The sequence below is a fragment of the Oncorhynchus gorbuscha genome, unplaced genomic scaffold (assembly GCF_021184085.1).
Source record: "Oncorhynchus gorbuscha isolate QuinsamMale2020 ecotype Even-year unplaced genomic scaffold, OgorEven_v1.0 Un_scaffold_550, whole genome shotgun sequence".
Classification (NCBI taxonomy): Eukaryota; Metazoa; Chordata; class Actinopteri; order Salmoniformes; family Salmonidae; genus Oncorhynchus; species Oncorhynchus gorbuscha.
This window is the reverse complement of record NW_025745378.1, coordinates 256,559-268,604: the sequence shown is the minus strand read 5'-3', so window position 1 is coordinate 268,604 and position 12,046 is coordinate 256,559. Positions and strand designations below refer to the sequence as shown.

The 12,046-nt window shown below is 41.4% G+C and overlaps 1 protein-coding gene across 1 annotated transcript; it reads left to right on the top strand.

Annotated features, from left to right (window-relative positions):
* The first annotated feature begins 1,523 nt into the window (after positions 1-1,523).
* Positions 1,524-4,521, top strand: LOC124018589 (UPF0390 protein zgc136864-like). The gene is made up of 3 exons (XM_046333927.1): positions 1,524-1,672; positions 2,939-2,994; positions 3,792-4,521. Exons 1-3 carry the CDS (start codon positions 1,591-1,593, stop codon positions 3,954-3,956), a joined length of 303 nt encoding a protein of 100 aa, XP_046189883.1. The 5' UTR covers positions 1,524-1,590; the 3' UTR covers positions 3,957-4,521.
* Positions 4,522-12,046: the final 7,525 nt, after the last annotated feature.

Genomic DNA, 12,046 nt, shown 5'->3' with positions numbered 1-12,046 from the left:
GTCGCCATCCGTAGATCGTTACGTTGAAAACTTTTTTAAAAGGTACGAGAATCCGTTTGTCTCTTTATCATGAAGACTTTGTTGTTGTCGTTGACTGGAAACCAGATGCTGTTCTGTGTTAACATTTCACCCCTTGTAGTCCGGGGCATTGTTTGGCATAGACAATGAGTGGAAGGATGGCACGAACAGACTGGTACCCAGGCTACTCTTGTTTGGCTGTGATCAGTTGTTTTATTATGGTGATTCTTAGTGATAAAGCTGTTGTTAATTAGACTATACTGAGAGGCCTCCTCGACCACACACACTATCACACACTATCACACACACATGCTATCACACACACACACTATCACACACACACGCTATCACACACACACGCTATCACACACACACGCTATCACACACACACACTATCACACACATACACACACACACACACACTATCACACACACACACACTATCACACACACTGATAAAATGTCAGGATAGACTGTGTTTAATTGGAATTATCTGCCAGTCAGTCACCCAAAGGTTCTGTTTATTTAGCAGGCTCACAGTAGTGTCCCAAATGGCACCCTATTTCTTTGTAGTGCACTATTTTTAACCTGGGTCCTATAGGATTCTGGTCAAAAGTAGTGCACTATTTTCAACCTGGGTCCTATAGGGTTCTGGTCAAAAGTAGTGCACTATTTAGGGAATAGGGTGACATTTGGATGCATGCTAGATCTAGACAGAGGGCACCATATTGAATAGTGTAAAATATCTCCTACTCTCTGTACTGAGGCAGTAAATCCCCAGTGTACTTGTAGGAAACCATCTGTCCCTCCTCTAATTCTCTGTCCCCAATAACCACACTAGCATACTATCTAGTATGCACGGGCTGAATTGCTTCATACTAAGTAGTATGCAAGGGTGGATACTTCGGGACATGACCTAATGAGTCTAGTCTTGGGAGAGGAAGATGCCAAATTAAAGTGCCAAATGCAACGCTATCATCACTTCTACTCCCTCTGAGATTTCAACCAATGGGAGAATGTCCTGATGACCGGGTGTTTGTGAATAAGCCAATAGGAAGCATGGCTGGTGATATTAGTGCGGGTGGGGGTGTAGTCGATTAGAAGGCCTCTTTCTACGTGTAGTTATGTTATTGTTTATATTCATATCTGGGGTTTAGTTTTGTATCATGTGGAAATAGGTCAAAAATTGATGTTTTTTTAATATGAATATAATGTTGTAAACTGCATACCCGAATTAAGAAGAGATTTCTCTTTCACGACAATACAATAAAGAGTGAACAAAAAACATTACAGCTGTCGGCGTTGTATCTTTTAGGTCGTGGGACATTTCTTAGTACATACAATGATAGCCTATCTAATTTATACATGGATTTCATGTCAATGTGCATGTTAAATAAGTAATGTATCTAACTTGGCACAATTCAAACATTTTATTAATTCAGTTCAAAAAATATTCCAGAGACTATTTTCGTATTTTCCACACCTCAGTACTCCAGTATCCCAGAATGCCATGTTGTAACGCCCATCTACATCCGGTCTGGAACAATACGGCGAAAACAGCTCCGAGGCAAGATGGCGCAAGGTAAACAGAAGTTCAAAGCGCAGCCCGGTGGAACCAAGAAACCTCAAAAAAACAAAGGTCCCAGAAAAGGAGGTAGGTACAGAGTGATATGGTTGATGTCTTGCATTCTAGCGATTTCGCCTGGACTCCGTAAATATACTCAAAAAGTATTTGCGACGTGTTGCGGCGGACATGTTGGCTCAAACACGGTTCAGTGAGGAGACAGTTTCTATTGGAAAAACTGCGTGGGAACTAGACTATCAAGGGTGCGGGCGCCCCCTCAAATGAAACTCATCATAGCACAATCATTTGAATTGCATCGCGTACCATCGCATGTGCATAACAAGATACATTCGAAAGTTGTCCCGATGTTTAGGCCTCTACTTACTGGCCCTGCTGACAACTCGTGAAGGAGAACTGTAGGGCAGCTTAGCTATTTATAGGGAGATTTGTAATGGCATTATCAGTCACACAACGATTACACAGTGCCTGGTCTTCCATTCCCCTGCCAACTAGCTAACCTTGATTCCCTTATGGGCTGCTCCAAATGGAAACGTAGCTTAACTTCTACAGTACTTGTTACGAATCTATTTTGGCTTAAGGGTACAATCTGCAATTGCTACATACATTGCTTCACTTTTAAAGTAAGGTTATAGCCATTGATTCTCGAAGAATATAACTTTGTATAAATGCCTCATGATGAGCATAGTTCAACCCATCAGAACCATCCCTCAACGATTTAACGAAACGGAGGCGGGGTGTTTGCTTTGTTGGCCCCTTTAACCACGGTGTGTTTTTTGTAAGGGGGTCAATAAATATCTACTCTGAGATGTTGTTGTTGGCCCCTTTAACTACGGTGTGTTTTTTGTAAGGGGGTCAATAAATATCTACTCTGAGGTGTTATTGTTGGCCCCTTTAACCATGGTGTGTTTTTTGTAAGGGGGTCAATAAATATCTACTCTGAGGTGTTATTGTTGGCCCCTTTAACCACGGTGTGTTTTTTGTAAGGGGGTCAATGAATATCTACTCTGAGGTGTTATTGTTGGCCCCTTTAACCACGGTGTGTTTTTTGTAAGGGGGTCAATAAATATCTACTCTGAGGTGTTATTGTTGGCCCCTTTAACCACGGTGTGTTTTTTTGTAAGGGGGTCAATGAATATCTACTCTGAGGTGTTATTGTTGGCCCCTTTAACCATGGTGTGTTTTTTGTAAGGGGGTCAATAAATATCTACTCTGAGGTGTTATTGTTGGCCCCTTTAACCACGGTGTGTTTTTTGTAAGGGGGTCAATAAATATCTACTCTGAGGTTTTACTGTTGGTTACAAATCTCACCCCTCACTTGTTGCTGCTGTTTCACAGGGAGGTCGATCGCACCGAAGAAGGTTAAAGTGGTACAGCAACAGCAGTTGAAGAAGGTAAGACAGCAGCTATAGGACAGCAGCTATAGGACAGCAGCTATAGGACAGCAGCTATAGGACAGTAGCTATAGGACAGTAGCTATAGGACAGCAGCTATAGGACAGCAGCTATAGGACAGCAGCTATAGGACAGCAGCTATAGGACAGTAGCTATAGGACAGCAGGTCATACCATCTGAGGAGGATCCACTACGGTCTGTTTCTCTGGGACATACCATCTGAGGAGAATCCACTGTGGTCTGTCTCTGGGACATACCATCTGAGGAGAATCCACTACGGTCTGTTTCTGTGGGACATACCATCTGAGGAGAATCCAGTACGGTCTGTCTCTGTGGGACATACCATCTGAGGAGAATCCACTACGGTCTGTTTCTGTGGGACATACCATCTGAGGAGAATCCAGTACGGTCTGTCTCTGGGTCATACCATCTGAGGAGGATCCACTGTGGTCTGTCTCTGGGACATACCATCTGAGGCAACATGCACTGGGATACAGATGGAATCCTCTCAGAGAACCTGGACCCTGACACGTCCCAGACAGGACCCTGACAGGACCCAGAAATTGTCCCATCTTATAACGTGTGCAACTCATCCGAAAAAGTAGGGATGAGTTGTACTCTGACGGACAAAAACTCAGATGAATGCAGATGTATGTATGTAGACATGTCCTGGATTGTCCCCCATTGAAATGTCCCGAGGTGAGGAATGCTTTTCTTTAGGCGATGATGTAAGTTGTATATGAATGAATCCGTGTGGCTGCTCCCTAATCCCATGTCCCCTGCTGTTCCCCCCCCAGGGCCTGGAGGTGGCGATCAGGAACAAGATAGAGGAAGAGGTGACTCACCGAGCCAGTACGAAACTCCACAAGAGACTGAGTATTGTGAAGGGGGCGGAGGTGAAACCAACCCCCTCTAAAGGAAACAACCATCCCAACCACCCTGCACCCAGCACCTCCAAATAAACTCTGTTATTCTGTCTGTCTGCTCTGACTGCTTTCGCTGTGCTAGATAGAAGTTAAATATGTCTCCCAGATGGCACCCTATTCCCTATATAGTGTTATACTTTTTGAACAGGGGCCCATAGGGCTCTGTCTAAAGTAGTGCACTGTGTAGAGAGTAGGGCGGCATTTGGAACGAATACAATGTGTTTGGCACTGCTGTATGGACTGACATGAAGTCCTGTACGTCACGGCTGAGGAGTGTAATATCCACGTCTCCAATAGATGGTGCTGTAGTAGTCAGTGTTGGTGAGTTTTTCTGGTAGAATTGGCTGCTTGCTATCGCCTCGAGGAGACAAGGAAAGGAGACGAGGAACGTGAGGATGCCAACAGAGGAATATTGAGATGCACCCTAGATAGTCAACGGTCGACATTTGGGATCTCTGTCGTGTGTATTGAAGGGGCCATCGAGTATTTAGTTTTGTGTGATTCTTGTCTCGTGTTGCACTGTCTTCAGAACTGAGACACACGTTTCTCCCATATACTGTATTCCAATGCAAAGGACGTGAATAAAAAACGATGGACATTTTGTAACGTAACAGTTCAAATCAAATCAAATCAAATTTTATTTGTCACATACACATGGTTAGCAGATGTTAATGCGAGTGTAGCGAAATGCTTGTGCTTCTAGTTCCGACAATGCAGTGATAACCAACAAGTAATCTAACTAACAATTCCAAAAAACAACTACTGTCTTATACACAGTGTAAGGGGATAAGGAACATGTACATAAGGATATATGAATGAGTGATGGTACAGAGCAGCATACAGTAGATGGTATCGAGTACAGTATATACATATGAGATGAGTGTGTAGACAAAGTAAACAAAGTGGCATAGTTAAAGTGGCTAGTGATACATGTGTTACATAAGGATGCAGTCGATGTTGTAGAGTACAGTATATACATATGCATATGAGATGAATAATGTAGGGTAAGTAACATTATATAAGGTAGCATTGTTTAAAGTGGCTAGTGATATATATATATATATATTTACATCATTTCCCATCAATTCCCATTATTAAAATGGCTGGAGTTGGGTCAGTGTCAATGACAGTGTGTTGGCAGCAGCCACTCAATGTTAGTGGTGGCTATTTAACAGTCTGATGGCCTTGAGATAGAAGCTGTTTTTCAGTCTCTCGGTCCCAGCTTTGATGCACCTGTACTGACCTCGCCTTCTGGATGATAGCGGGGTGAACAGGCAGTGGTTCGGGTGGTTGATGTCCTTGATGATCTTTATGGCCTTTCTGTAACAACGGGTGGTGTAGGTGTCCTGGAGGGCAGGTAGTTTGCCCCCGGTGATGCGTTGTGCAGTCCTCACTACCCTCTGGAGAGCCTTACGGTTGAGGGCGGAGCAGTTGCCGTACCAGGCGGTGATACAGCCCGCCAGGATGCTCTCGATTGTGCATCTGTAGAAGTTTGTGAGTGCTTTTGGTGACAAGCCGAATTTTTTCAGCCTCCTGAGGTTGAATAGGCGCTGCTGCGCCTTCTTCACGACGCTGTCAGTGTGAGTGGACCAATTCAGTTTGTCTGTGATGTGTATGCCGAGGAACTTAAAACTAGCTACCCTCTCCACTACTGTTCCATCGATGTGGATAGGGGTGTTCCCTCTGCTGTTTCCTGAAGTCCACAATCATCTCCTTAGTTTTGTTGACGTTGAGTGTGAGGTTATTTTCCTGACACCACACTCCAAGGGCCCTCACCTCCTCCCTGTAGGCCGTCTCGTCGTTGTTGGTAATCAAGCCTACCACTGTTGTGTCGTCCGCAAACTTGATGATTGAGTTGGAGGCGTGCGTGGCCACGCAGTCGTGGGTGAACAGGGAGTACAGGAGAGGGCTCAGAACGCACCCTTGTGGGGCCCCCGTGTTGAGGATCAGCGGGGAGGAGATGTTGTTGCCTACCCTCACCACCTGGGGGCGGCCCGTCAGGAAGTCCAGTACCCAGTTGCACAGGGCGGGGTCGAGACCCAGGGTCTCGAGCTTGATGACGAGCTTGGAGGGTACTATGGTGTTGAATGCCGAGCTGTAGTCGATGAACAGCATTCTCACATAGGTATTCCTCTTGTCCAGGTGGGTTAGGGCAGTGTGCAGTGTGGTTGAGATTGCATCGTCTGTGGACCTATTTGGGCGGTAAGCAAATTGGAGTGGGTCTAGGGTGTCAGGTAGGGTGGAGGTGATATGGTCCTTGACTAGTCTCTCAAAGCACTTCATGATGACGGAAGTGAGTGCTACGGGGCGGTAGTCGTTTAGCTCAGTTACCTTAGCTTTCTTGGGAACAGGAACAATGGTGGCCCTCTTGAAGCATGTGGGAACAGCAGACTGGTATAGGGATTGATTGAATATGTCCGTAAACACACCGGCCAGCTGGTCTGCGCATGCTCGGAGGGCGCGGCTGGGGATGCCGTCTGGGCCTGCAGCCTTGCGAGGGTTAACACGTTTAAATGTCTTACTCACCTCGGCTGCAGTGAAGGAGAGACCGCATGTTTCCGTTGCAGGCCGTGTCAGTGGCACTGTATTGTCCTCAAAGCGGGCAAAAAAGTTATTTAGTCTGCCTGGGAGCAAGACATCCTGGTTATTTTGTCTTGTATGGGCCTGTGTAGACCTATCCAGACCTGTGGAGACCGAGCCAGACCTGTGTATGGGTGTGTGTAGTCCTATCCAGACCTGTGTATGGGTGTGTGTAGTCCTATCCAGACCTGTGTATGGGTGTGTGTAGACCTATCCAGACCTGTGTATGGGTGTGTGTAGACCTATCCAGACCTGTGTATGGGTGTGTGTAGTCCTATCCAGACCTGTGTATGGGTGTGTGTAGTCCTATCCAGACCTGTGTATGGGTGTGTGTAGTCCTATCCAGACCTGTGTATGGGTGTGTGTAGACCTATCCAGACCTGTGTAGACCTATCCAGACCTGTGTGTGGGTGTGTGTAGACCTATCCAGACGTGTGTAGACCTATCCAGACCTGTGTGTGGGTGTGTAGACCTATCCAGACCTAGCCAGACCTGTGTAGACCTAGCCAGACCTGTGTAGACCTATCCAGACCTGTGTAGACCTATCCAGACCTGTGTAGACCTAGCCAGACCTGTGTAGACCTAGCCAGACCTGTGTAGACCTAGCCAGACCTGTGTAGACCTAGCCAGACCTGTGTAGACCTAGCCAGACCTGTGTAGACCTATCCAGACCTGTGTAGACCTATCCAGACCTGTGTAGACCTAGCCAGACCTGTGTAGACCTATCCAGACCTGTGTAGACCTATCCAGACCTGTGTAGACCTATCCAGACCTGTGTGTGGGTGTGTGTAGACCTATCCAGACCTGTGTAGACCTATCCAGACCTGTGTAGACCTATCCAGACCTGTGTAGACCTATCCAGACCTGTGTAGACCTAGCCAGACCTGTGTAGACCTATCCAGACCTGTGTAGGCCTATCCAGACCTGTGTGTTGGTGTGTGTAGACCTATCCAGACCTGTGTAGACCTAGCCAGACCTGTGTGTGGGCGTGTCAGGTGTTTTGTGTTCATACACTTTCCTCTTTACCTCAGAGCTGCTGTTTAGTGCAGGTCTCTCTTTCTCCTCCACCCACACTTTGTTTACACTCCCATGATGCTTTGCTCCCAGTGTGAAATTCCACCAGGTGTGTATTCACCTCAGTCAAGCACATGATCAGGTAACGCCTTGCTTTTTCAACTGTGTTTTTGCTGGTTTTATTGGACAGATAGAGAACAGTAGAGGAGCTCCATTCAGATGACAGGGACTCTTCCAACCAGGGTTTCTGGAAAGTTATGGGACATGGACAGCCCTAAACTCACCAGAACATAAAGTCGACAGGTTTCTGAAAGTTATGGGACATGGACAACCCTAACCTCACCAGAACATAAAGTAGACCGGTTTCTGGAAAGTTATGGGACATGGACAGCCCTAACCTCACCAGAACATAAAGTAGACCGGTTTCTGGAAAGTTATGGGACATGGACAGCCCTAACCTCACCAGAACATAAAGTAGACAGGTTTCTGAAAGTTATGGGACATGGACAGCCCTAAACTCACCAGAACATAAAGTCGACAGGTTTCTGAAAGTTATGGGACATGGACAACCCTAACCTCACCAGAACATAAAGTAGACCGGTTTCTGGAAAGTTATGGGACATGGACAGCCCTAACCTCACCAGAACATAAAGTAGACCGGTTTCTGGAAAGTTATGGGACATGGACAGCCCTAACCTCACCAGAACATAAAGTAGACAGGTTTCTGAAAGTTATGGGACATGGACAGCCCTAACCTCACCAGAACATAAAGTAGACAGGTTTCTGAAAGTTATGGGACATGGACAGCCCTAACCTCACCAGAACATAAAGTAGACAGGTTTCTCGTTACGGATACATTTCACTCTAGTTCAGCATGCGATCCAATGAACTCTGCACATACATGTAATCCTGGGCACATACATGTAATCCTGGGCACATACATGTAATCCTGGGCACATACATGTAATCCTGGGCACATACATGTAATCCTGGGCACATACATGTAATCCTGGACACATACATGTAATCCTGGACACATACATGTAATCCTGGGCACATACATGTAATCCTGGACACATACATGTAATCCTGGGCACATACATGTAATCCTGGGCACATACATGTAATCCTGGGCACATACACGTTTCTCATACTAATACAGTTATAACTCCCTCTACAGAAGAGCATCTAGTAAGACGAGTTACTCAGTGAAATATTACTGCACTGTTGAAGCGAGGAACACAAGCATTTCCCTACACCCGCAATACCATCTGATAAATATGTGTATGTGACCAATAACATCTGTTAAATATGGACCAATAAACATCTGTTAAATATGTGTATGTGACCAATAACATTTATTAAATATGGACCAATAACATCTGTTAAATATGGACCAATAACATCTGTTAAATATGGACCAATAACATCTGTTAAATATGGACCAATAACATCTGTTAAATATGTGTATGGACCCATAACATCTGTTAAATATGGACCAATAACATCTGTTAAATATGTGTATGTGACCAATAACATCTGTTAAATATGGACCAATAAACATCTGTTAAATATGTGTATGTGACCAATAACATCTGTTAAATATGGACCAATAAACATCTGTTAAATATGTGTATGTGACCAATAACATTTATTAAATATGGACCAATAACATCTGTTAAATATGGACCAATAACATCTGTTAAATATGGACCAATAACATCTGTTAAATATGTGTATGGACCCATAACATCTGTTAAATATGGACCAATAACATCTGATAAATATGTGTATATGACCAATAACATCTGATAAATATGGACCAATAACATCTGTTAAATATGTGTATGTGACCAATAACATCTGTTAAATATGGACCAATAACATCTGTTAAATATGTGTATGTGACCAATAACATCTGTTAAATATGGACCAATAACATCTGTTAAATATGTGTATGTGACCAATAACATCTGTTAAATATGTGTATATGACCAATAACATCTGATAAATATGTGTATATGACCAATAACATCTGTTAAATATGGACCAATAACATCTGTTAAATATGTGTATGTGACCAATAACATCTGTTAAATATGGACCAATAACATCTGTTAAATATGTGTATGTGACCAATAACATCTGTTAAATATGTGTATGTGACCAATAACATCTGTTAAATATGTGTATGGACCAATAACATCTGTTAAATATGTGTATGTGACCAATAACATCTGTTAAATATGTGTATGTGACCAATAACATCTGTTAAATATGTGTATGTGACCAATAACATCTGTTAAATATGTGTATGTGACCAATAACATCTGTTAAATATGTGTATGGACCAATAACATCTGTTAAATATGTGTATATGACCAATAACATCTGTTAAATATGGACCAATAGCATCTGTTAAATATGGACCAATAGCATCTGTTAAATATGTGTATGGACCCATAACATCTGTTAAATATGTGTATATGACCAATAACATCTGTTAAATATGTGTATATGACCAATACCATCTGATAAATATGGACCAATAACATCTGTTAAATATGTGTATGTAACCAATACCATCTGTTAAATATGGACCAATAGCATCTGATAAATATGGACCAATAGCATCTGTTAAATATGTGTATGTGACCAATAACATCTGTTAAATATGGACCAATAACATCTGATAAATATGGACCAATAACATCTGATAAATATGTGTATATGACCAATAACATCTGTTAAATATGGACCAATAACATCTGTTAAATATGGACCAATAACATCTGATAAATATGGACCAATAACATCTGTTAAATATGGACCAATAACATCTGATAAATATGGACCAATAACATCTGTTAAATATGGACCAATAGCATCTGTTAAATATGGACCAATAACATCTGATAAATATGTGTATGTGACCAATAACATCTGTTAAATATGGACCAATAACATCTGTTAAATATGTGTATGTGACCAATAACATCTGTTAAATATGTGTATGTGACCAATAACATCTGTTAAATATGGACCAATAACATCTGTTAAATATGTGTATGTGACCAATAACATCTGTTAAATATGGACCAATAACATCTGTTAAATATGTGTATGTGACCAATAACATCTGTTAAATATGGACCAATAACATCTGTTAAATATGTGTATGTGACCAATAACATCTGTTAAATATGTGTATGTGACCAATAACATCTGTTAAATATGGACCAATAACATCTGTTAAATATGGACCAATAACATCTGTTAAATATGTGTATGGACCAATAGCATCTGTTAAATATGGACCAATAACATCTGTTAAATATGTGTATGTGACCAATAACATCTGTTAAATATGTGTATGGACCAATAACATCTGTTAAATATGGACCAATAACATCTGTTAAATATGGACCAATAACATCTGATAAATATGGACCAATAACATCTGTTAAATATGGACCAATAACATCTGATAAATATGGACCAATAACATCTGTTAAATATGGACCAATAGCATCTGTTAAATATGGACCAATAACATCTGTTAAATATGTGTATGTGACCAATAACATCTGTTAAATATGGACCAATAACATCTGTTAAATATGTGTATGTGACCAATAACATCTGTTAAATATGTGTATGTGACCAATAACATCTGTTAAATATGGACCAATAACATCTGTTAAATATGTGTATGTGACCAATAACATCTGTTAAATAATATAACATCTGTTAAATATGTGTATGGACCAATAGCATCTGTTAAATATGGACCAATAACATCAGTTAAATATGTGTATGTGACCAATAACATCTGTTAAATTTGTGTATGGACCAATAACATCTGTTAAATATGGACCAATAACATCTGATAAATATGGACCAATAACATCTGTTAAATATGGACCAATAACATCTGATAAATATGGACCAATAACATCTGATAAATATGGACCAATAGCATCTGTTAAATATGGACCAATAACATCTGATAAATATGTGTATGTGACCAATAACATCTGTTAAATATGGACCAATAACATCTGATAAATATGGACCAATAACATCTGTTAAATATGGACCAATAACATCTGATAAATATGTGTATGTGACCAATAACATCTGTTAAATATGGACCAATAACATCTGTTAAATATGGACCAATAGCATCTGTTAAATATGGACCAATAACATCTGATAAATATGGACCAATAGCATATGTTAAATATGGACCAATAACATCTGTTAAATATGGACCAATAACATCTGATAAATATGGACCAATAACATCTGTTAAATATGGACCAATAACATCTGTTAAATATGGACCAATAACATCTGTTAAATATGTGTATATGACCAATAACATCTGTTAAATATGGACCAATAACATCTGTTAAATATGGACCAATAGCATATGTTAAATATGGACCAATAACATCTGATAAATATGTGTATGTGACCAATAACATCTGTTAAATATGGACCAATAACATCTGTTAAATATGTGTATG